Source organism: Leopardus geoffroyi, chromosome A1, assembly GCF_018350155.1.
Source record: "Leopardus geoffroyi isolate Oge1 chromosome A1, O.geoffroyi_Oge1_pat1.0, whole genome shotgun sequence".
NCBI classification, from domain to species: domain Eukaryota; kingdom Metazoa; phylum Chordata; class Mammalia; order Carnivora; family Felidae; genus Leopardus; species Leopardus geoffroyi.
Genome location: NC_059326.1, coordinates 133108518 through 133135401, shown reverse-complemented (window position 1 = coordinate 133135401; position 26884 = coordinate 133108518). Strand labels below are relative to the sequence as shown.

General features: G+C 36.0%; 1 protein-coding gene across 5 annotated transcripts in view; it reads right to left on the bottom strand.

The window, feature by feature from the left end:
- Nucleotides 1-3102: 3102 nt before the first annotated feature.
- Nucleotides 3103-26884, bottom strand: part of SREK1 (splicing regulatory glutamic acid and lysine rich protein 1) — a 48956-nt gene continuing 25174 nt past the window's right edge. For 2 of the 5 annotated variants that reach the window (XM_045494892.1, XM_045494912.1), the window contains 5 exons: nucleotides 23935-24054; nucleotides 23192-23560; nucleotides 19718-19813; nucleotides 8743-8887; nucleotides 3103-7675 (listed from right to left, as the gene is read on the bottom strand). In XM_045494892.1, the coding sequence (XP_045350848.1) occupies nucleotides 7526-7675; nucleotides 8743-8887; nucleotides 19718-19813; nucleotides 23192-23560; nucleotides 23935-24054 (880 nt within the window). In that variant the 3' untranslated portion in view covers nucleotides 3103-7525. The remainder of the gene's footprint in view (nucleotides 7676-8742; nucleotides 8888-19717; nucleotides 19814-23191; nucleotides 23561-23934; nucleotides 24055-26884) is intronic. The other 3 variants (XM_045494903.1, XM_045494919.1, XM_045494915.1) reach the window with 3 other exon arrangements.

Sequence of the window (26884 nt, the reverse complement as noted above, 5' to 3'; positions counted from 1 at the left end):
GCAAAAATATCTTTTAAAATATTAAGTTGAAATAAAAACTTCAGCCTGAAAAAGGTGAGAGAATCCATTACCAGCAGACCTGAACTATAAGAAATGTTAAAAGAGGTCTCAGGCAGAAGGAAAACAGTACCAAGTAGAACCCTGGATCTACACAAAGAAATGAAGAACACCATAAATTGTAAGTAGATAGGTAAATATCTGAGACTTTTCCCTACTTCAAAATCTCTTTAAAATTGTTTAAGCAAAACTTGTTAACAGTGTATTGTGGGGACTTTAACACATGTATGAAGTAAAATGCATAACAAAAAAAGCACAAACTGCCAAGTAGGAAAAATAGAAAAGCGTTATTGCCAAGTTCTTACACTATAAATGAAGTGGCATATTACTTAAGAATAGACTATGACAAATTACAATTCACACACAATAAACCCTAAAACCACCTAAAAATCACAAGTTATTGAGGCACCTGGGTGGCTCGGTTGGTTAAGCGTCCGACTTCAACTCAGGTTGTGATCTCACCCTTCATCAGTTTGAGCCCTGAGTCAGGCTCTGTGCTAACAGCTCAGAGCCTGAAGCCTACTTCAGATTCTGTCTCTCTCTCTCTCTCTCTAAAATGAACATTAAAAAAAATTATTTAAAGAAATCACAAGTTATTGTAGCTAAGAAGACAACAAAAAGGATGAAATGGAGTAATAAAAAATATTCAAGTAGTCCAAAAGAAGGCAGATAAAAAGGGGGACAAAAACTTAAGATGGTAGATTTAAATATAATGACACCAATATTCACATTGAATGCAACTGGTTTTAATGCTCCCAACTAAGGCATAGGGAGACTGGATTAAAAAAGAAAAAGGCAAACGGTGCCTGGGTGGCTCAGTCAGTTAAATGTCCAACTTCAGCTTAGGGCATGATCTCACAGTTCACGGGTTTGAGCCCCGCGTCGGGCTCTGTGCTGATGGCTTGGAGACTGGAGCCTGCTTCGGATTCTGTGTCTCCCTCTGTGTGCTCCTCCCCCGCTCTCTCTCTCCCTCCCTCCATCTCTCTAAAAATAAAATAAACATTTAAAAGAATTTTTTTTTTTTTAAAGAAAAAGGCAAAACCAAAATCTATGCTGCCCACAAAATGCACACTGAAAATATATAAACACAAACAGGTCTGGAGTAAAAGGACAGGAAAAGGTAATACTATGCTAATGTGAAATTTTTAAAAAATTCCTGCTAGGATTAACCTAACAAGAAGATTCTGAAGCAAAGAATATTACCAGGAATAAAAGGACAACTAAATAATGATATGTCAATTCAACATGAGCACATTAACAATCCCAAACATTCATGAGCTCTTAAGAGTTTCAAAATACATAAAGCAAAATCAGAAAGAACTACATGAAAGAACTAAAAAAAAAAAAAAAGACACAATCTACCAAGGAATTAAAAGACCCCAACCTTAAAAATTAGCAATGACAGAAAATCAGTAAGGACATAGAAGATATGAACAACAAAACCATCAGTCAACATGACCTAACTGGCATTACAGATTATTTCACTCAAAAAGAATCATACGATATTCTTAACAAGTGCATATGGAACACTTAAGAAGATACGCTGCAAGCCATAAAGAAAGTCTTAGAAAATTTAAAAGGAATCAAATCATACAAACTATTTACTAACCAAAATGGAATTAAGTTAGGAGTCACTAACAAAGATCTTTGGAAATGCCCAAATATTTGAACACACATTGAAAATAACCCATGGATCAAAGACAACGCCAAATGTGAAATTATTAAGTATTCTGAACTGAACAAAAACAAAGACACACTATGTCAAAATTTGTTGAACGTACCTAAGCAGTACTTAGAGGGAAATTCACAGTATTAAAATTCCTGTATCAGAAAAGAAGGTCTCAAGTCAGTGACTCCAGCTCACACTTTAAACTAGAAAAAGAGCTCACACTTTAAACTAGACTATGACATTGGGGCGCCTGGGTGGCTCAGTCAGTTTAAGCGGCCAACTTCGGCTCAGGTCAAGATCTCGTGGTCCGTGAGTTCGAGCCCCGTGTCGGGCTCTGTGCTGACAGCTCAGAGCCTGGAGCCTGTTTCAGATTCTGTGTCTCCCTCTCTCTGATCCTCCCCCGTTCATGCTCTCTCTCTGTCTCAAAAATAAATAAACGTTAAAAAAAAAAAATTTAAACTAGACTATGACAAATTACAATTCACACACAATAAAACCTAAAACCACCTAAAAATCACAAGTTATTGAGGCACCTGGGTGGCTCGGTCAGTTAAGCATCCAATTTCAGCTCAGGTCATGATCTCAGTCTATGAGTTTGAGCCCCGTGTTGGGCTCTGTGCTGACAGCTCAGAGCCTGGAGCCTGCTTTAGATTCTGTCTCCTCTCTCTCTGCCCCTCCCCTGCTCATGCTCTCTCTTAAAAAACCTTAAAAAAACTTAAACTTAGGAAAAAGCAATAAATAAATAGATAAATAATTCTGAAATAAGCAGAATAAATACATAAATTCTGAAATAAGCAGAAGAAATAACAAAGAGCAGAAATCAGTGAAATAAAAAGCAGAAAAACAACAGAGGAAATCTGATGAAAGCAAAATCTGACTTATTTTAAATCAATAAACGGATTTAAAAAAAAACATATTAACAATATTAGGAATGAGATTCCATGAACTTTATGCCAATAGATTTGACAAGTTAGAACAGACTTGGAATAGACTGGACAACAAATTCCTTTGAAGATGCACAAACACCAAAGCTTACTCAAGAAGAAGAAGAAAAAACATAAATAATCCTAAATCTACTTTTCAAATTGATTTGTAATGTGAGAAGGAAATTCCAGACTCAGGTTAGCTTTATTGTGAAATTCTACCTAACATTTATGGAAGAAGTAATGACAATATGATACAAAGTCCTTCAGAGAACTGAAGATGAGGGAACATTTTCCACATCATCCTGTTAGGCTAGCACTATAAACCAAAACCAGAAAGACACGACACACCCCTAGAAGAGCCCAATACCACCTTTCAGTTATAAAAAATAAGTCACAAATAGGTAAATAAATGTCTCAGAAATAAGTGAAATTACTACTCAACAGTGGTGCGATTTTAAGATTTTCATTTTATTAAAAATATAGCAACACAATAGCAGCATGATTTGATAAATCTTTACTAGTACCACTTAGAAGTAGCCCTACTCACATAAATATACACGACCTATGCAGCATCTTATGTTTACATGTTAAACTCTTCCCTTGATAACCCATAGCATCATGTAAAGAACACTATTGTAAGATTAAGAAGAAGAATATTTAACTATTAAACTGAACTACCTATACAACGACACAATACATCCAGATGTAATCTTCTGTGGAAATCAGGGAGTTCTGCAGATTGCCCCCCAACCATTTGTTGCCTACCACGCTGCCTCAAGTTGATGGAACTCCATCTCTTCAATTCTAATTCTTTCAGCATGATTTTCATAAATTTGAACTTGCACATAGAGTCAAGAAATTACCTATCTAGCAAAAGAAAGTTAAGAATGGAGAGAACTACTATTCCATTCCAATCCCAGGGAAATAAATCTTAGCAGTAAAATATGTGAAGTTTCCCACAAGTTGGCAATTTTCAAAATTAAAATGTTAGCTACATACAAAGTTAATTTAAAAATCAGGAAACAAACTAAAACCCTGTGTTTAAAAACAATATATCAAGAAATGTTATCTTAGATATAAACTAATTATTATGATAAATTACTTGCTAGAAATACAAAAATACCTTAAAATAGAATGGAAAGAAATGTAATTATTACTTACTACCAACCTAACTGAATATGGACCAAAAAACCATCAACAGCTTTAGCTTTTATTTTTAAAGTAAGGTATCAATCTTCAGGCAAAATCACCAATAAAAGCGTATTTAAGAAAAATTCACCCACAAACCCAAAATTAGGTAAGGAAGTCAATTTTATTTTAGAAGACTTTATATTACACTATACTTACTACTGCTTCCAGAAATCTAATTTAGCCCTTTTAAGAGCCCTAACTTTTGAAATTTGAAAATAAACAATTTTAAATGAATTATTACACTAGCTAAATAAACGTGAGGATACTAAGTATGTAGGTAGTGAAAAGAAAAAATAGTTAAACATATAAGGAACATACTTTGTGGACACGGCTCTACTTCATAACCCAGTCCGTTAAAATCAGATACTATCTTTTAGTGAAAATATAAGAAATAATGCACTGAAATGTTATTTAATGCATCCTTCCAAAAGGATTCATACTAATAGCTAAGTCAACCACTAAAAAGACTAATCATAAAAATATGATTTTATCAAATCATATTACTTCTAATAGATTTTTTTAAATGATTAAGGGCCTATTACTACATATTGTAATTCTTAAAATTAAATAGTATCTTCAGGGCTGATTTAAAGACTTTTTAAAGTTTTAAGATAAAGATAGCAATATATATATAGGAATGAATGAGGTCCTGCAAATAATGTCACAAATGAAGTTACTTTCTTGACAAGAAAGGATTCTAAACTTGAATTTTTCTTTTAAGCATGTCAAAATTTAAGCCTCTGACACTTCTGAAGATCAACATGGCATAGATTGAAACTACTGAATGTAAGAATTCTAAACAAAATCACAAGTTGACTAGTGTTTGCAATTATAAATTAGACTAGATGGAGAAATAATACAGAGGCAACTGCATAAGTTAAGGATTTATACTTGTTTTCACACATAAAACTGGTCACCTTATTATGAAGGTCCACCTTAATATAAATAATTCATCATGCACTGCGAAAAGAAACACGAGGATCAACAGAATTTGTCTAGAATGATAAATAGCAACCACAATTAAGGAACAGAATGTACTCTCTGTATAATCAAGCTAAAAAAAAAAACGTAATTAAAAAAGGGATCAAGTATAAAATTACTGTCTTCTTGGCCTTACCTCAAGTTTTCCTGACATCTACCTGGGATGAAAAAGAATAGTCTTAAAGAAAAAACAAAATACCTTGAAAGAAAGTAACAAATAAATGGAAACCTACCAGGCTCCTATAAGTGAACAAAGAAAAGAAAACCTCTCTCTCTCTCTCTCAATCTCTCTCTCTCGCACACACTCACTCCAATACCTCCAAGCCCTAGAAAACTTTGCTTCCATAAACACATTTAAGAACATGTTTCACTCTCTCTGGATCTCCTATATTCCTATTCATGTCCTCCTTTTACAAATCAGTGTCTTTCAAAAGAAGTATTATTTTAAAACTGAATATCATCAGCAAGAAAAATAATTAGTAGCAGGAACCTAACTATATTAACTGCCAACAAAGGAAACATTGAGTCCAGAGTACAAGAAATAACTCAAAACACCACACAAACATGTTTTCTCCACGTTGAAACAATTTCTATGCCAACTAAAACAAGATAGACATGATAAACTAAGATGCTGTTTTGAAATGCATAAACAAATACTCTCCTCTAAAATACTTAGCTTTATTAGAGAAATGGTACTAAAAATAACAAAGATTCAAACATTTGCTCTATTCTACTACATATTATAAATAAGACAGCTGTTGATGCAAGACACACACTCACAATCTTTCCATATGCACCCAAGCATTCTTGTATCAGAATAAGCTGTTTACCAGCCAACCGTATGTGGTTGAATGATTAAAATGACCATCTATACTTTACATAGTAAAGCATTTTCAAAAATTTTAATGTACACGGTGACAAAAAGGAAAAAAAAAACACAGTAATTCTGAACACATGAAGAGTAATTAAGCAGCTTCATAATCAAACCAGGCTTCATTACTTGCAATAAGGGCAATTCTTTCCATTTTCTATCAAATACTTAAGTTTCAATAGTATGAACATTAAAAGAAAACTCAAGTTGAAACCAAGTAACTGATGTGCTACTCAGCTTTTTAAATCTATAAGTAACTCTTCCCATGAGGTAAGGCAACGGAGTAATTTGATTGTATTAGATTGCATTAAAATAATTATACTTGATTTTTTTTAATAACATGCTAATTGAAAGGTATAACTTTTGGGGGAATATAACAATAATGAAAAGATTTCTGAAATTATGAGTTATGGCTTTGGGGAAAATATTAGCAATGTTGTCATTTTACTACTTGCATACTTCCTGCAAAAAGTGAGCCTAAGAGTAACGGATGACCTATATTTTAAACTCAAGTAAACATATCCTTTAAAACAAATAAACTCACGTGTTCTTTTACATATAATTTCTGCACATCACTTACGAGAAGATGATTAAGAGGTAATAATTAAGGCCATCCAATGGAGACAACGAAAGTGTTCGCTCTGATTTAAGTAAAGTAAGAACATGCTTCATATTCAATTATCACAGTATAAAACTGATGGTCCCAAAACTGCATTGTTGTTTTAAGCTCTGAAGTCATTCTTAAAAGCAGGACTTCCCTCATGTTAGGTGAGCTATGTAAGAAGCTCTTCTCTGACACACTATTTTGGACACTTTCTCTATGGGAGTGAATGAAATATCCATCTAAGTTCCGTATGAATTGAGAATGACTAGCACATATAAAATTCTAGAAAACAGTATACCACATTGTAGAAGGCACTAAAGCTTCAGCTTGTGCTCCCATAGCCCGTTTTGAAAACCCAGTTTTCTTTTAATAATGGCACCTTTGCCACCTACAGCTGACAACACACACTGCAATATTATTCATAATAAGCTTGGAAATGTCAAAAAAAAGTTCAAAAGGAAATGCTTACTTTGTGAGGAGACCCAATGATTCTAAACACTGAATACTAATCCATTATTATTAGTATTCAATACAGTTGCTCTTCCTTTTGAAAGAGAACAGTAGCATGCATTGTCAGTTGTTTGTTAATCCACTTATTTAAGCAATTTTAGTCTGTAAAACTATTTTAACAAAAAACTGTTGTCCTAAACAGTGAGCAAAAGAAACACAATAGTGAGAATTTAACACAACCACCGTAAATCCTGTGAAGTAAATGTTAAAACTTCTTACATACTCTGCACTTACAAGGGTGTGTATATATTTGCACCGATTTCAAGCACATCATCAAATCTGTATATATTGAAATTAAAAAAAAAAAAAAAAAAGTAAAACAATACAAAATTCAGTAACAACCATTTTTTAAAAGAGTCTCCAATGCTTATCTCCAGTCTCTGTGGACAGTACAAATTTGGATCTTTGACGTCCCATTTATTTGCAATGGTTCTTGGCAAACACTAACAAACCACATGACAAGTGTGTCAGCCACCATGGAAATGCACAAATTCTAGAAGATGAGGAGTTTGGGTAACACCTGTTATTTTCACGATGTCCATGCTTTATTTTCTTACTCAGTAACAAGATGGCCACAAAGTCACCTAACAACTAGAAAAGCTGTTAGTTCATATCTTCATACTCAACTGGATTTCTTCACTGTATAACATCTTGTTGGAAGAATTAATAGCTTTGGATTTTATTCCAGCGTGTGTTTAGAGGTGCATCTGTCAGTCCTACACTGCTTCTGTTTTGGTAGAGAGGTTTTCTTCATTTGGCTGACAATTCCCATTTTGCTGGACTTTGTTTTCCTCAGTCCTTGGTGCATCCTTGTCATCTACTTCTTTGCCCACACTTGAATCTGGTTCTTTATTGTGTTCCTTCTCCTACAATGAATATTAAGTTGTACACTTAATATTGTCTGCTATTACATCTGGTTACAGCTAAAATATGTACTTCAGTGAGCTTAATAAAACAGTATTTTCTCCCATTACCTTTTCAGATAAATAAGATACACAAACATGTATCAATATGTCCTCTGGAAATTGTAAATTAGAGTAAAATAGTTGAGGAGAAAGTCTAAGTGTTCAAAAAATGTTACTTAATTGAAAAAGTGGGACAGATCTGTTGAAAGAGTTAAATAGGTGCCAAAGATGCCAGGATAGATTTGTAATCTGCATACCAAAGAAGCAAAATTCAGAGGCTGTAGAAAAAGAAATCGCAATTCATCCTAGCAAAGACTGCTCAAGAACAGTCCAATTCTGCCCTCAGTTAAAGGAGAATTACGTGAGAACATGTGGAACAGTGCCGGACACACGGTGATGCTCAAGAGACGGTATCAATACTATTGACGATGATACTAAATCTCTATGAATATAAGCGTAAATAAAACCAGAACATGAAAGCTCCAGAACTCATAATTCACTTCCAAATACAAATACACTTACTGGTATAACAAAAGAATTAATGTAATTCACAAGTAGTTAAATATTTATCCAAAAAACTGACTTGGGAGAATTTGCTTTTCCACTGATTATTCTAATTCAACAAACCTAATTTCAGTATACATTATAAAACCAATGATGACAAAAGTTTTGTCAAATTTGCTGAAACAAATATATTTCACAGGAAACAGATATATTCTGAGGAAAATGGCCCCAATAAGAAACCTTATATAAAATCAAATCTACATTACCTATAGACAGTCTTTTTGTACGCCAGTCTAGGACTCTCTAAAATAAGGAATGCATTTGTCTGAGTTTCACTTAGCTCGTACCTCATCCCTTCAAAACTTCAGCTTAAAAAAGTTATCAATTGAACATTAAAGAAGACCAAAAACATACAAGATACTATAGCTCTCAAGAAGTTTTTGGCCTGAAACTAGTTCTGTATAAAAATAACAATATCAATTATTAATTACTCAAAGCCTAAACACTGAATGACTGTTGCTTACTTTAAGTGAAGTATTATTCTTCTCCAACTTTTCCTTTCCATCTCGGTCATTAGAACTCTTTCTTGTAGAGGTTGAACGTTCTCTCTCTCTTCTTTCACTGATGTGATCCCTTTCTTTTTCTCTCTTTTTATCCTTCTTATTTCTGCTATAAGAATATTGAGAATATATGCCAGTGAATGTCTAAGGAATTAAAGACCTACCATGCTGTTGACAAAACAGCCTTATCTAACACTAATACGTTGTAAATAAGCGTATCAGTAACCTGGTTTGACCAAGTAATATAAATGGACGTTATAACCCCACCTACTCCACCCCATACCCCAATTAGCTTTTTAAAGATACATAGAGGCCACCATGTGTTCACATAAAACACAATTTAGTTTTTTCAATTTCTTAGTTCAAGATTAATTTATCTGCTGTAATGAGATTAAAATAAAACAAAATATAGTGTTTTACCTACTTTTTCAAAGCAAAAAAATGAATAAACAGACAGGAATGAAAAGGATAAAGAATTAGAGGTAGCTCCCATGGAGGGCTGAATGACTACTAGCAAAACTTCAGACTTCATACAACCTACTGTGCACTGCCCTCATCATTCACCATTAAAAGGACACCCACCGATTCAAGATGAAAGTTAAAAAAAGACTAAATGAACAAGTTCCATGTATAAAAATAATATACCTTTAGAATTAGAGAGAAAAAAAAATTCAGAGCAGAGATATAATACCTTCTACTTTAAAATATCAACCTTAATAGGGAACTCTAAGCTTTTTTCTCCTAACTATGAATAGTTTAAAAATAAAGACAAACAGGGGGCGCCTGGGTGGCTCAGTTGGCTGAGTGCCTGACTCTTGATTTCGGCTCAGGTCATGACTTTACAGTTCATGAGTTCGAGCCCTGCATCGGGTTCCGTGCTGGCAGTGCAGAGCCTGCTTGGGATTCCCCCCTCCCCCCCTCCCCGCCCTGTGCCCCCCCTGTCTCCCTTGAAATAAATAAATAAACTTTAAAAAAATAAATAAATAAAGACAAAGACCAGGAAAACAAAGATACTTAGCAAATAGATCTAAATACATATGAAAATTTAGGTTAACAAGGGTGGCATCTCAAATCATTGAAGAAAAGATGATCTTTTGTCAGTAAAAGGTATGGAGACAATTGGATTATTATCTGGTAAGTGCTAAAACTGGATCTACATCTCTTATCTCATTCCGTAATATATAAATAAGTCCAAATGGATCAGAGACCTAAATTTTTAAAATAAAATGCAGCTGCTAGAAGAAAACATGGGTGAACTTCTTTACTAACTGGGTAAAAAGAAAGATTTTTTTTTTTTAATGTTTTATTTATTTTTGAGAGAGAGAGAGACAGAGCACGAGTGGGGGAAGAGCAGAGACAGAGGGAGACACAGAATCCAAAACAGGCTCCAGGCTCTGAGCTGTCAGCTCAGAGCCCGACACGGGGCTCAAACTCACAAACTGTGAGATCATGACCTGAGCCGAAGCTGGACACTCAACTGACTGAGCCACCCAGGCGCCCCAAAAAGAAAGATTTTTAACCATAACTAAAACTTCAGGTACAATAAAAGAAATATATGTGTGCAACTCCACTTAGTATATCTTTCTACATAATTCTTAAATGTCAAAGGAACAACCACATCAAACTGCATAAAATTCTTAGGAATAAATTGAACCAAGGAGGCAAAAAATGTGCTGAAAGAAATGAAGACAAATAAATAAATATCCATGTTTATGGACTGGAAGATTTAAATACTGTTAAGATGACAACAGTGTCCAAAGCCACCTACAGATTCAGTGCAACCCCTATCAAAATCCCATTGCTGTTGTTACCAGAAATAGAAAAACCCATCCTAAAATTCATGTACTATTTTAAAGGACATCAAATCAACAAAACGATCTTAAAAAGAACAAAGGTCGAAGCTTTTCCGAACTTCAAAACCTACTACACAAAAGGTACAGTAACCAAAGCAGTGTAGTATTACATAAGGACTGAAAATAAACCCACGGAATACAGCAGAAACTCCAGAAATAAACTTCCACATATATGGCTCAAATGATTTCTGACATAGATGCCAAAACCCATTTAATGGGGAAAGGACAATCTTTTCAAATGGTACTGGGAAAACTGGATATGGATACCTGCATTAAGAACGGGGATGGACCATTATCTTACACTATATTAAAAACCTGAGTCAAAGTTTTTTTGATTCAAAAAGCTTGGATCAAACACCTAAATGTAGATGCTAAAACCATAAAACTCTTGGATGAAAACATAGGAGAAAATCTTCATGATACTGGATTTGGCAGTGATTGCTTGGACATGACACCAGAAGCAAAGACAACAAAAGGAAAAAATAGATAAATCTGTCTTCATCAAAATTAAAAACTTCAGGCATGTGAAAAGACAACCCACAAAATAGGAGAAATATTTGCAAATCATTTATCTGGTATAGGATAAATGAATTTAAAGAACCACAATTAGAGCCTGGAGCCTGCTTCGGATTCTGTGTCTCCCTCTCTCTCTGGCACTCTCCCACTCACATTGCCTCTCTCTCTCTCTCTCAAAAATAAATTAAACACTAAAAAAAAAAAAAAAAGTAATACAAATAACCCAATTTGAAATGGGCAAAAAGCTTGCAAAGACAGGTCTCCAAAGGTACAGAGATGGTCAATTAAGCACACAAGAAGATGCTCAACATCACCATTCATTAGAAAAATGCAAATCAAAACCACAATGAGATGCTACTACACTCTTGTAGAATGACTATAATCAGAAGCAGACAATAACAAGTGTTGGTGAATACGTGGAGAAACTGGAGTCCTTGCACATCGCTGTTGGGAAGGTAAATGTGTGAAAACAGTCTGGCAGTTACTCAACAAGATAATGAGAGAGTACCACAGGATTCAGCAATTACCGCTCCCAGACAGGTATCCCAGAGAAATGCAACCATATATCCACACAAAAACTTGTACATGAATGTTCATAGCAGCTTTTTTTTTTCTTAACGTTTATTATTGAGAGACAGAGAGAGACAGAGAATGAGCATGGGAGGGGCAAAGAGGAGGAGACACTGAATCTGAAGCAGACTCCAGACTCTGAGCTGTCAGCACAGAGCCCGACGCAGGGCTTGAACTCACAAACTGCGAAATCATGACCTGAGCTGAAGTCAGACGCTCAAAGGACTGGGCCACCCAGGCGCCCCCATAGCAGCTACTCTTAACAGCTAAAACACAGAAAACAATGTGCAGAAGTTCATCAACTAAAGAATGGATAAATAAAACACAGCTTCATCCACACAATGGAATATTGCTCACATATGGAAAGAAGTATTGATACAAGGTAAAACATGAACCTTGAAAACATTACATTTAGTCAAAGAAACCAGAAACAAAACACTACATGTACTGCATGAGTCCATATATGAAATGTCCAGACCTGGCAAATCCACAGACACAGTAAGTCAGACCAGTCATGGACACTACTGTGAACCTAACTAAAAACCAATGAATTGCATAAACAAGTGAATTTTATGATATTTGGGTTATTTCTCAATTAAAAAAAAAACACACACCCAAAGTTTAAGTGGGGCTACATACAGTCACACTCACACACAGTATATATATTGTATATGCTGTCTATTCTGAAGGAGAAATCCTAAGATAGATCTACTTAATTTTGCAAAAGAAACACAAGGATAAAAACAATGGATCACTTACAGAAGGTGGATAGGACGCAAGGTAGAAGAAATGAGGAGGGAATGACTTTGTGAACCCATCTTTTTGTCTAATTTGAGTTCATAATAGTAAAGTTTTAATTTATATGAGCAAAGTATTAAAAATACATTTATATGACCCACAACTACAGTATCCTATGCTTTCCATTATTCTCACCTAAAAACAATAACCCACAAGCAAATAAACACAAGACACCTGCTGAGAAACATGCCCCTCTTCACACTCTGGCAAAGTTTGTCAATTTCTCTGTTCCATACCAAGAAAACCACAGAAAACCAACTGAAAAACTCTGACCAATTATTAAGGTGATGGGATGAAAAATAAATATAGAGAAATCAATAACCTTCATTTGCACAAAACATCCAATTAGAGGACATAATGAAAGAAAAGACCTCCTTAACAACAAAAGACCTCATCAACACAGAAGGTGCATAAAATCTGTATGAAACGAACACTGAAGCACTCCTAAAAAATACTAAGGACGATTTAGTGTCGCCTGGGTGGCTCAGTCAGGTAAGCGTCCGACATCAGATGAGGTCATGATCTCATGGTTCGGTTCCGGAGTTCGAGCCCCGCAATGGGTTCTGTGCTGTGAGCACCTAACCTGCTTTGGATCCTCTGTCCTCCTCTCTGTCTGCCCTTCCCCTGCTTGCTCTATCTTAAAAATAAAATTAAAAAAAAAAAAAAAAAGGATGATTTAAGTAAGTAGAAATATATACCATGTTCCTGGATAGACTCACCATCATAAGGCTTTATTTATTAATAAATCTATAAATTTCTTCTAAGTTAATAAAGTTAATCCAACTGGTGCCCACTAAAAAGGAGAATTAGAGCAATATCCCTGATGAACATCGATGCAAAAATTCTCAAAAAGATACTACCAAATCGAATCCAACAATACATTAAGAGAATTATTCACCACGATCAAGTGGGATTTATTCCTGGGCTGCAGCGGTGGTTTAATATCCACAAATCAATCAATGTGATACACCACATAAATAAAAGGATAAGGACCATACAATCATCTCAAAATATACAAAAAAAAGTATTTAACAATATACAGCATTCTTTCCTGATAAAAACCCTCAAGAAAGTAGAGATAGAAGGAACATACCTCAACATCACAAAAGTCATATAGACCCACAGCTAATACCATCCTCAATGGGGAAAACTAAGTGCTTTTCCCCTAAGGTCAGGAACACATAGGGATGTCCACTCTCACCATTGTTGTTCAACATAGTACTTGAAGTCCTAGCCTCAGCAATCAGACAACAAAAAGAAATAAATTGCATCCACATCAGCAAGGAGGAAGTCAAACTTTCACTCTTGACAGACAACATGATATGCTATGTAGAAAACCAGAAAGACTGCCAAAACACGAATTTAGCAATGTCGCGGGATATAAAATCAACATACAGAAATGCTGCATTTCTATACACCAATAATGAAGCAACAGAAAGAGAAATCAAGGAGTACATGACATTTACGAATGCACCAAAAACCTTAAGATACCTAGGAATAAACCTAACCAAAGAAGTCAAAGATCTGTACTCTAAAAACTACAGAACACTTATGAAAAAAGATGAAGACGACACAAAGGAGTGGAAAAATACTCCATGCTCATGGACTGGAAGAGCAAATACTGTTAAAATATCTGTATTACCCAAACCAATCTACACATTCAATGCAATCCCTATCAAAATAACGCCAGCATTTTTCACAGAGCTAGAACAAATAATTCTAAAATTTGTATGAAACCTGGTAAGACCCTAAATAGCCAAAGTAATGTTGAAAAAGAAAAGCAAGGGGTGCCTGGGTGGCTCAGGCAGTTAAGCTTCTGACTCTTGGTTTTGGTTCAGGTGGTGATTGAGCCCCACACTGGGCTCGGTGCTGACAGCATGGAGCCTACTTGAGATTCTCTCTTTCAATAAATAAATAAACAAACTTTTTTAAAAAGAAAAAAAAAAGAGGCGTCTGGGTGGTTCAGTGGGTTAGGCATCTGACTTTTGCTCTGGTCATGATCTCACAGTGCATGAGTTCAAGCTCCACATCAGGTTCTGTGCTGACAGCAGAGCCTGCTTTGGAGCCATCTCTCTCTGTCCCTTCCCGGCTAGTGCTCTCTCCCACTCTCAAAAAATAAATAAATATTTAAAAAATTTTTTTAAAAAAGAAAGAAAGAAAGAAAAAGAAAAACAAAGCAGGAGGCACCACAATTCCAGACCACAACTTGTATTACAAAGCTGTAATTATCAGGACAGTATGGTACTCGCATAAAAAGAGACATACAGATCAATGGAACAAAATAAAGAACCCACAAATGGACCCAAAACTATATGGTCAACTAATCTTCAACAAAGCAGGGAAAAATATCCGATGGAAAAAAAAGAAGCTCTTTAACAAATGGTGCTGGGAAACTGGACAGCAACAAGCAGAAGAATGAACCTAGACCACTTTCTTACACCACACACAAAAATAAATTCAAAATGGACCCAAGACCTAAATGTAACACAGGAACAAAATCCTAGAAGAGAACACAGGAAGCAAACCTCTCTGACCTCGGCTGTAGCAAGGTGTTACTTAACATGTCTCCAGAGACAAAGGAAACAGAAGCAAAAATGAACAACTGGGACCTCATCAAATAAAAAGCTTCTGCATGGCGAAGAAAACCATCAACAAAACTAAGAGGCAACTGACAAAATGGGAGAAGATATTTGCAAATGACATATTAAATAAAGGGCTAGTATCCAAAATCTATAAAGAGCTGATAACTTATCAAAGAAGTTTCTCCAAAGAAGACATACAAATGCCTAACAGACACATGAAAAAAATGCTGAACATCACTTATCACCAGGGAAATATAAATCAAAACCATAATGAGACACCACCTCACATCTGTCAGAATGGCTAAAATTAACAACTCAGGACACAACAGATGTTGGCAAGGATGTGCAGAAAGGGAAACCCTCTTACACTGCTGGTGGGAATGCAAACTGGTGCAGCTACTCGGATAGTATGGAAGTTCTTCACAAAGTTAAAAATAAACTACCCTGTGACCACGCAATTGGACTACTAGGTATTTACTTACCCAAAGGATACAAAAATGTTGATTCAAATGAGCACATGCACCCCAATGTTTACAGCAGCATTACCAACAACAGCCAAATTATGGAAAGAGTCCAAACGTCCATTGACTGATAAATGGATAAAGGTGTGGTATATATATACAATCAGCGATCAAAAAGAATAAAATCTTGCCACTTGCAATGACGTGGACAGAGTTAACTAGAGTGTATTACACGAAGCAAAATAAGTCAGAGAAAGACAAGTACCATATGATTCCAGTCATATGTAGAATCTAAGAAACAAAAAGATGAACATGGGGGAAGGAAGGAAAAATAATAATACAAAGAGAGGCAAACCAGGAGACTTTTTTTTAATGATTAAATTTTTTTTAACTTTTTTTTTTTAAGTTTATTTATTTGGAGAGAGAGAGAGAGAATGAGAGAGAGACAGAGAGAGGCAAAGAGAAAGGGTAGAGTGAGAATCCCAAGCACATTCCACAGTCAGTATAGAGTATAATGTGGGACTCAAACTCATGAACCATGAGATCATGACCTGAGCTAAAGTTGGATGCTTGACCAATTGAGCCACCTGGGCACCCCCATAAGAGACTCTTTTTTTTTTTTTTTAATGTTTGTTTATTTTTGAGACAGAGAGAGACGGAACATGAACAGGGGAGGGGCAGAGAGAGAGGGAAACACAGAATCTGAAACGGGCTCCAGGCTCTGAGCTGTCAGCACAGAGCCCGACGCAGGGCTCAAACTCGCGGACCGTGAGATCATGACCTGAGCCGAAGTTGGACGCCTAACCGACTGAGCCACCCAGGAGCCCCAAGAGAGACTCTTTTAAAGACAGAAAACAAACTGAGGGTTGATAAGCAAGGTGGGTGGGGGTGGGCTAAATGGATGATAGGCATAAGGAAGGCACTTGTGATGAGCACTGAGCATGGTATGTAAGTGATGAATCACTAAATTATATTCCTGAAACCAATACACTATGTGTTAACTAACTTGAATTTAAGTAACTGGGAAGAAAAAAGTAACAAATATGAAAGAAAGAAAGAAAGAAAGAAAGAAAGAAAGAAAGAAAGAAAGAAAGAAAGAAAGAAAGAAAGAAAGAAGAAAGAAAAAAGAAAGAAAGAAAGAAAGAGAAAGAAAGAAAGAAAGAAAGAAAGAAAGAAAGAAAGAAAGAAAGAAAGAAAAAAAGAAAGAAATTTAATGCAACTATAATTCACATCATCACCAGATTTTACTTTTAGAACCTCAACAACTGACTCTTATGTTCAAATGGAAAAACACACAAGAATGGTCAAGAAAGCTCAAAAAAAACAGCAGAAGTGTGGAGGAGAATCGACCCTACTAAATGTTCAAAAAATATTACACAAACCGAATAATAAAAATCATGGGGCACTGGCATGAATCATCAAACCACTCCAGAGAAGGCCCAGAAACAGACCCAAACACAAATAGAAACACTCAGTACCTGAAAAGGCAACATATCAAATTAGTGTTGGAAAATTTAAGTTTTTGGAGCACCTGGTAGGCTCAGCCAGTTAAGCATCCAACTCTTGATTTCCACTCAGGTTATGACCTCACGGTTCATGAGATCCAGCCCAGTCCTGTGTTGAGATCAAGCTACACATCGGGCTCAGTGCTGACAGCATGGAGCCTGCTTGGGATTCTCTCTCCCCCTCTGTCCTTCCCCTAGCTCACACACATGCACGCTCTCTCTCAAGATAAACAAACATTAAAAAAAAAAGAAAGAAAAAAGAAAAGCTGAGTTTTTAAGAAATGGTATTGATCAATAGGAAAGCTTACCTGAATGCAAAAACTAAAACTATAAAGTATGAAAAGGAACATTTGGGGGCGGGGATTCTCTAGAAAAGACCTTTCTAACTTTATAACTCAAAACCCAGAAGTCATAAAAGCAAACACTTGAGGGGCAATGACTGGCTCAGTGAGTAAAACATGCAACTCTCAATCTCCGGGTTTTGAGTTTTGAGCCCCACGCTGGGTACAGAGTCTACTTTAAAAAAAGGTTGGGGCGGGGCAGTGGGGGGAGTGCCTGGGTGGCTCAATCAGTTAAGCGTCCAACCTCAGCTCAGGTTATGATCTCGTCCAACCTCAGCTCAGGTTATGATCTCGCAGCTTGTGAGTTCAAGCCCCACATCAGGCTCTCTGCTGTCAGCACGGAGCCTGCTTCAAACCTCTCCCTCCCTCCCACCCTCCCTCCCTGTCTCTCTTTCTCTCTCAAAAATAAATATTTTTTAAAAAATAGAAAGAAAAAAAGAAAAAAATTGAGAAATCATATAAAAATCAAAAAGTTTAAGCACTTGGGTGGCTCAGCCAGTTACACATCCGACTCTTGATTCTGGCTCAGGTCAAGATCTCATAGGTACTGAGTTTGAGCCCCGAGTCAGGCTCTGTGCTGAGTGCGGAACCTGTTTGGAATTCTCTCTGGTCTCCCTCTCTCTCTTCCCCTCCTCCACTCGTGCTCACACGCTCTATCAAAATAAACTTAAAAAAAAATCAAGAACTTGTATAATCAAGTCTCGTAAGTAATTTCTGATAACAAATGACAAACTAGGAATGAGACCTGGTATCAAATCACTAAGGAATAATCTCCCTAATACAGGGGCACCTGGCTGGCTCAGTCAGAAGAGCATCTCTTGATCTCAGGGGCCAGGAGTTGAAGCCTCACAATGGGGGTAGAGTTAAAAAAAAAAAGAAGAAAAAAGAAGAATACAAAAAACAGCTCTGGAAATAAGAAAATTTTGAAAACAAACAAAAACCAGATCCCATAGAAAAATGGCCTAAGTACACAAACAACTCACAGGAAATAAAAATGGCCTTCAAATATATAAAGACATGGTCACCTTCACTCTTAAAAGACATGCAACTAGAATTACTAGATACTGGTACCGTTTCTCATCTATCTGACAGACAAAAATCCACAACTTTAATAATATAGTATGTTGTAGCTATAGGAAAACAGGTACTCTCATACACAGCCGGTTAAAGTGCAAACTGCTGCCAATCCTTTTGGAAGGCAGTACAGAAATACTCCTCAAAATCAAACATGCCTCATCTCTGACACAATAATACCACTTCTGGAATTTTCCCATGCACCTGCTCAGGATAAAGTAAGTTCAAAGCTATTCATTACAGTACTGTATCATTTACAATAGGAAAATTAAGAAAACCCATTCTACCACAGGATGGTTAAATAAAACCACATTACTGCCACATAGTTGAAGTCCATGCAGTTGTTAAAAAGAACAAAGCAACATTCTGATGAATACGTAAAGATCTCCAGGTAGTTGGGTAACAAAAAGCAAGGGCGCGACAGTGTGTATTTTGTACTACCTTTTATGAAAGAAATATGGAAAAAAACTATTTCCATACTGTATACCTATACACAAAACTGGAAGGATCTACAATACAAAAAAGTGAAGTCATTACTTATGGGGACAGAGTAGATGAGTGCAAAGGTGAAGTTAAGACCTATTGATGTATAACTTTTTATACTGTTGTGATTTCTGAAACATGAAAATGTATAAAACATTACTCATTCAAAATAGAAAGTTTAAAAATGGGGGCACCTGGGTGGCTCAGTCGGTTAAACATTCGACTCTTGATTTCAGCTCAGGTCATGATCTCATCAGGGTTTGTGGGTTTGAGCCCCACATGGGGTCTGCTTGGATTCTCTCCGCAACCCTCTCACTCTCTGTCCCTCCCTTGCCTGTGTTCTCTCTCTCTCCCTCTGTGCCCTCCCCTGTTCCTGTTGTCTTTCTCCCTCTCTCTGCCCCCCACCTACTAATGTTCTTTCTCTATAAATAAGCCTTAAAAAAATAAAAACAGGAGCACCTGGGTGGTTCAGTCGGTTGAGTGTCCAACTTCAGCTCAGGTCATGAACTCACAGCCTGTGGGTTCGAGCCCCACGTCAGGCTCTGTGCTGACAGCTTGGAACCTGGAGCCTGCTTTGGATTCTGTGTCTCTCTCTCTCTCTCTCTGCCCCTCCCCCGCTCACACACTGTCTCTCTCAAAAATAAATAAAACATTAAAAAAAATAAAAGTAAATAAATAAAGTTTAAAAATAGATTAAAAAGAAAATTTCTCTTCCCCCACTTCGGTCCTTGGATTTAGCACATGCTTTCAACCTACCCCCTAGGGGATGGAGACCTAGAAGATTTCCTTTTTACAGTTTTTGATGTTCTTGGTGATCTGGAAGAACTCCTGCTTCTCCTCCTACGCCTTTCCCTGAAAGATGAAAATATGTCATTTAAAAATATAGCAATTTAAATACAGGACAATTCAAATATACAAAAGCAAAAGAATCCTTAATGCTCTCAAGTGAACAGTATTCTTAAAAGGTTAGTTTAAACTCATGTTATCTCATTTCAGTGCAGGTCAAATTCTGAGCAATTTCATAGACATGGAAAATATGTTCTAAGATTCCATAATAGAAAAGGTAGAAGACCTTCTTTTCATCTGGTTTATGTGAACAATAATTTCCTGAATAGAAAGAATATTAGATGTTTCTGATTCTCTCAAATAGGTTCTTCCTCAGCATCTAAAACATATTTTATGTATCCAGATCCTCTGTCATGCTTCTAGCTCCTCGCTGCCCCACTGTGGATTATTTCTTAACAAGGTAATAGGCCCTTTTCAAGAACTAAAAGATTAAGTTGGCTTGTAAAAAGTGAACTTATCAGATCTGAGCATTTAGAATGTCTCTAAAAAAGTATTTACATTAATTCACTTTAGAGAGAAATTGTTTTACCCTCCAACTTCCTACCATTTTATTACTCTATTCATTTAAAACTGAGTGCACAAGTTGCTAAGACAAAAGTAAAACAGTTAAAGCCTGGGGCTTAAATATGAAATAAAAAATAACTACTACCTTGATTAACATTGTTTAGTATTATTAAAAACTATTTTGCTTAACTTGTTAGCAAATGATGCATATTCAAAATTACTTCATTGAAAACCTGGCCAAATGAGAAACAATGAATTTCAAGATGTCCATAATTCAGGGGATAAGATAGGGGAACATACTAATTACAATTAATGTGTCTAACGACCTATCTCACAAGAAGCCCTGATTATTAGGCCATATAGGTGAAAGAACCAAATCCCCTAGAATTCAAGTCCTCCATACCACTTCAGCCAGAAGATTCTAGGCTAATAAAACATTTTGCCAACATCTCTCATTATAAAATATTAAAAAAACTAGATAATGCTCAGATGTGGTAGAGACAGATGTTTAAAAAAAAAAAAAAACCTCAAGACCTTTGGAAACACAATTCCAATTCTACCTAAGGCTCTCTCATCCATTACCCAATTTTAGTTCCATGACGCCCCAAAATTACACATCCTGACTAAAGTGAAAATTAGGTAACGATATTCCATTCAGTTAATGCCATGTCTTAACAGCTCAGCACAAGTACGGGAGGTACTTATCTCACAGCATGAGAATGTCAGTGTATCTTACTTGTTTACACAAAATGATTCTACTCTGACCAGTTTAAGTCTTCACTCAAGAAGCACTATGTACAGGGGGACATCTAATGACTAATACCTGATGTCAATGAGAGCTAAGGCTGGAAAGACAGCAATCTAGAGTGTCAATTTGTTGAGAAAAAAGCAGTCAGCTGTAGTTTGAAGAACTGTAGTTGGTTAGACTTAGACTGAAACTTTGGTTCCAAACCTTATCAGCTGCATAACTAGGGTCATATTACATAATCTGAGTCTCAATTTTTCCAACTGGAAAACGGAGTTAATAACTCATGCCTTGTGGTGTTGTGATGAGGATTTAGGATAATACTTGTAAAGCACCAAGTACAGTCTCTCGCACAAACCCAGTGTCAATAAATATTTTCTGCTTAAACATCAAAAATTTTTAAAAAAATGCAGATTAGGGGACAATCTTGAAAATAAAAATACCAAGCACACTTTTTCTGAGCAGTTAAAATGTTTCCTGTGTACTCAACAATTCAGAGCACATGAGAAACAGAAAAATGCTAAAAGCTAACAAACTGTAACTCTTCGCCAAGCTCTTGTGAAAGCATGAAACATTCCAAACTTCTGAACCTTTAGAAACAGATGTCAATCAGCATTTATTCTCCAGGCCCCAGTGGCTAGTTAAGAATATATTTAAGAATGAATGTGAATATCTGAACTTTCTTGAATGTCAAGCAACTTAAAATGGCCCCTGAAAAAATTAAACATTTCAAAGTCAACAAAAAAGTAAATGCAACTGAATTTAAAAGGAATCAAAACAGTATTTGTGTTACAAAGGGCAGTGACTAAATGACCACATAAACACGACAGAATATGTGACAATAAAATCACTGTGCAGTGAAGCGGCAGTTGTGAGGCTCAACTGGTATCCACAGCAATGAGGCCAAGGTAATTCTTCAGTTTCAGGTCCAGTGTGCCAAAATATGGCAGCCATCTATCATAAGCCCCATTTGAACATAGACTGCTGCTCTCAACTTCATCCTTCTGAGGCAGTTTTTAAAAGCAGGTACCAAGTACTGGTTATAGAACTCTCAACTAAACTTAACCTCCTAAAAAGAAGAGAAAAGAGCTACTGTACTTCTAATATGAAAGTGCAGAGCAGATGGAGAATTTCCCCTAAGCTTCAATTTCTTCATATTTTGAAACCATAATAGTAACAGTCTTTTCACAGACTTACTGTGAAGATTAAATAAGGTAGGTCATGACAAACTGTGCTGAGACAAAATCTGGTATATGGTAAGGCATTCAATAAATACCTGCAATTATCTTGTATTACCTAACCAAAGACTGGTATTAAGAACAGCCTAAAGTTAATAAAAACAGGAAATATACATTCATCTCCAATTATTTTCTATGCAAAACCACATTTAAAGTATACATAACACTGGCTAACACATGTATTTTTAATATCTAGCTTAACACAAGTTAGGAACCTCCGTTTATCAGTGATGGTATCCTCTGGAGTAATGGATACAGGTTTAGATAATCTTGAATCAAGGAAGGTCCTCTTTTTTGCAGCTGTTACTATGGCAACCTGCTGCCACCTGGTGGCAGTGTACTTATTAATAGAGGGAACAATCTCTAAGAAAAAAGCAAAACCTTAAAATTGACAGATAAACGAAAACCAAAATTTAAACATCATGTGCTCACTCAAGAAGAGAGAGCAGTAAAAATTAAAAAGACAAAAAGGACTAAAATTGCAATTTTAGTAATCATTTTGCATATTAAATTTACCATATCATTCCAAAGAAATATAGAAGTCTGAGATCGATTCTTCCCTATTTGAAAGAAAGAAAGAAAGAAAGAAAGAGAAAGAAAGAAAAGAAAAACTCGCCCTTGCTACCTCATCCTCCGAGAAAATAAGCAATAGCAGCCACTGCCACCACCAGGGTTAAAACAGTGAATTACAAACAACAGTTAAAACTTTTCAGATCATTTTGCCCGATTATCATATCTTCCTCCTCACAGATTCAACACTGTGGCAAATGCTCTAAGAGAGAAATGTTTACTCTGCAATTAGAAGGAAATGTTCTCGTATTATTGGACTGTTTTCTCTTGCATGGAATAATTTACGTTTTCATTTGTCACCAGTACAAATTTTAAGCATTATCAAACCTGCTGGAACTACGAGATCTTCTTGATGCATTGTAACTTCTGGGTGGTGTTCTGGATTTTTTATCCTTCTTTCTTTTCTCATCTATCTCTTTGGATCTGTCCTTGTCCCGTTCCTTTTCTTTGTCCTGCTCCTTTTCCTTTTCCTTGTCTCGCTCCTTTTCATGCTCTTTTTCCCGCTCTCTCTCTCTGTCTTTTTCCTTGTCTTTATCCCGGTCCTTTTCCCGGTCTTTATCTTTGTTTTTACCCCGTTCCTTTTCTTTTTCACGTTCCTTCTCCCTGTCTCTCTCTTTTTCCCTTTCCTTTTCTCTATCTTTTTCTTTCACTCTTTCCTTTTCCTTGATCTTTTCTCGGGTGTCTTTTCTCTTGTCCCTTTAAAAACAAAAATAAATAAATAAATTCACAACTAAAATTATTCTACTCCCCAAAAAGGACCTCCCTCTCTGTCCTCAACAATTATCAACACAAAACAATTTATACTAGCTTAGAATACATTACATAATAATTTCTATAAAACCCAGGTGCACATGAAGCTGCTAAATGAAACAATTATCAGGCTCAATTAAGTATTTTAGAAACCTCAAGAGTCATTCTGATCATTAGACTCAAATCAATGGCAATCAATATTAATCACTACTAAAACAATCAGAAATAAGTTGCATGTCTCCCATTAAAAACCTAAGCCACAGTAATTTTTTAACAAATGAAGCCATAAAAAAATTAACAATAACTTCCCCAAAACTCACCGTGAACGTGAACGACTCCGTGACTTCCGTCTCTCCCTTGATTTAGAGCGCTTTTTATGTGGGCTCTTAGATCTACGTCTGTCTTTTTGTCTTGAACGTGATCTATTATGGGATCTACTCCTAAAGAAAACAAGTTGTTGGAACGTCAAAACTTACTCTTAGAATTTGTTTTTAAAAATTAAAGATGTCTTTCAGGTAAGAAAAATTTTAAACTGACCCCAACAGTATTTATCGGTATTTTAAAATTCTCTATTATGAAATGCTTTAGATTATTTGAAATAAATTATTTATTGGCAACTTTACCAAATAGTTCATTATCCAGAACACAAAGACAGAGAAAGAAATTAAGTTCTCTTCTATGTCAGACTGAAGCTGGTATATCCAAGTGTGGCTTTTGGCTTTCCTTTGCTAATTATTATATACCAATTATTATAGGACTGCTCTCACAGAACCAGTTTTTATAGCATAAATTAAATTTAACTCTTGACTTACATGGAACAGGACAGCTTGTGGTTAAAGTCCGACAAGAAACAGTGGTTGTATGCCTGAATGGTTTCTCTAAATGGCTGTGAAAGGTTTGTCATAACATATACTAAGAATGTATTAAGGATGCACAGTACTAATTATGCTGCTAGTGTGACAGGAAAGTAAACATCACTCATGAGTTAAAGCTATATATAATTAAATGTTGGATTCGCAAGACCTTGATTTTATAACTACATAATCACAGCTATTAAAAGAAACCTTTATTACTGGAATTCTTGCAGGAAAAATAATAACTCTTACTCCAATTCTGAAATTCTCTAGGCCCCTTCTTCCCACTGAAATCTTACTTATGTGACATGACTTTTCTCATAATGTCATATCTTAGCAACTATGTATTAAAATATAACAAAACTGAATGCACACGACTTAAATAACAAAGTGGTAAGACTCACCAGCTTTGGAGTGAAACAATCCGGCTCTGACACAGCTGTGCCACACACTAGCTGGCTCTGAGAACTCCGGCTAGTCATTACCCTCTCTAAGCCTAGTTTCTTCGTCTATAAAGTTGGGAGTCAAAATCATACCTACATCACCTATGGCTGTCATGAGGACTGAGTCAGATGATACACGGAAGACTGCCTAGCAGTCTGGCACAGAGTAAATGCTTAAGATCCTTAACGCTCAATAACATCACTATTAATAATTAACATAAGTGAAAACTTTCTATCTTTATATATTCCAAGGAGATCATATAAACTTCCACAAGTATGCTTTATACAATTAAAATTCATCTTGATAGTCACGTTTTCAGGAATTAAAAACAAAGATCTATAAAATACATACAGTTAAATGTTTGTGGTATGCTAAAAAACCAGAAAAATCTCCAATTTTCCATTAATGAAATCTTGTTTTTTAAACACATTTTTCAGTTAGTTAAAATTTGTTTTCTAATAGCTAATTCTCAACTGAATCGCTCATCTATTATATTGCTTTAAAATTATACGTTCATCTTCATACCACATTTTTGATACAAGAAGGTAAGTCACAGTTTGTAGACATCTTTATTACTAATAGTCAAGTACTAGATATTAAGGCAAAACTGAAAACTTTTTTAATCCATTTACAGGAATCCACATAATGGTAATATTTTATAAGGCCTTTGCTTCTATGTACTTAATTGAAAGTCTGAACATTTCTGTTCTAGTTAATCTTACTGAAAATATACATAGTAATTTTGTTTTCCTCCAACACTGCTTTCCAACCTTAAACAAAGAAACACCTTTTAAAAAATTAAGTGTAGCCTTAGTAAGTAAAAATTAATTTAAAAAACACTGTTCACGTGACTTCATATCTTACCCTATGGTCCTGAGAGTTTGAAAGTCCCAAGAGTAATTACTGTAGTATTTTAATTTTGACATTAAATACTTTCAAGTCCCTATCTCACCCACTAGTCACCTACAAGAAGTGTTCTGATTAGGATCGCTAAAAGCTTCAAGTCAAAAGCAAATCTAATCCAACCACAGATAAAGACTTCAGTGATCATTAGGAGATCTTATTTTAGCATAAAATACAAAACTGCATTTATAAATTAAACTGCAAATACAGGGCAACTTACCATTATGTCTCATCAAAGTTCAACTCTAAGTCCGCTGTTTCCCATTAAAATACTATAAAATGCCTTAAGAGTTCCCATGCTGGTCTGTCAAGGTTACTCATGAAGGTCAAAGTGACAAGAAACTCCTTCCTACCTCCTATTATAAAAGGGGAAGGAACTGGGAAAGGATGGGGGCGCAGGGGTGTTGGGTCTAGAAGGAGGGCTCTAGAAGCATCTGAGGATGCTGAGAAAGTGGAAGAGGGTAGGCCTTCAAAAGCAAAGGATTCTAAACTCACACTCCTGCTATTAAGTTTAGTGGGGGAGAGCCAGAGCTGAGGTTGGTATCAAACCCAACTAGCAGGGGAGGGGAAGCCAAGAAATGCCTACCATCCCCCTCCTCCCCTACCAGGGAAGTGGTAACAGGAGTAGGTTCCTCCATATCAAGATCCGTAAGTCAAATGTTTCTGAGTAAGGGATTTTTTTTGTCCCCTTAAAAAGAACCTATCTTCTTTTGTATTTCTTTATGAGCTCAGTAAAGGTCACATGTGGTTCTACATATATAAAAATAGTACAAATTTATAAAATAAATCTATGTGAGTGGTAGGTATATATATATGTGCATGTATATGTCAAGAACAAGCAATTTCTGGAACACCTGAAATTACCCAGTAATTCAGGGTGGCTCAGTAGGTTAAGCATCCGACTTTGGCTCAGGTCACGATCTCACAGCTCCTGAGTTCAAGCCCCACATTGGGCTCTGTGCTGACAGCTCAGAGCCTGGAGTCTGTTTCAAATTCTGTGAGGGGCGCCTGGGTGGCGCAGTCGGGTAAGCGTCCGACTTCAGCCAGGTCATGATCTCACGGTCCGTGA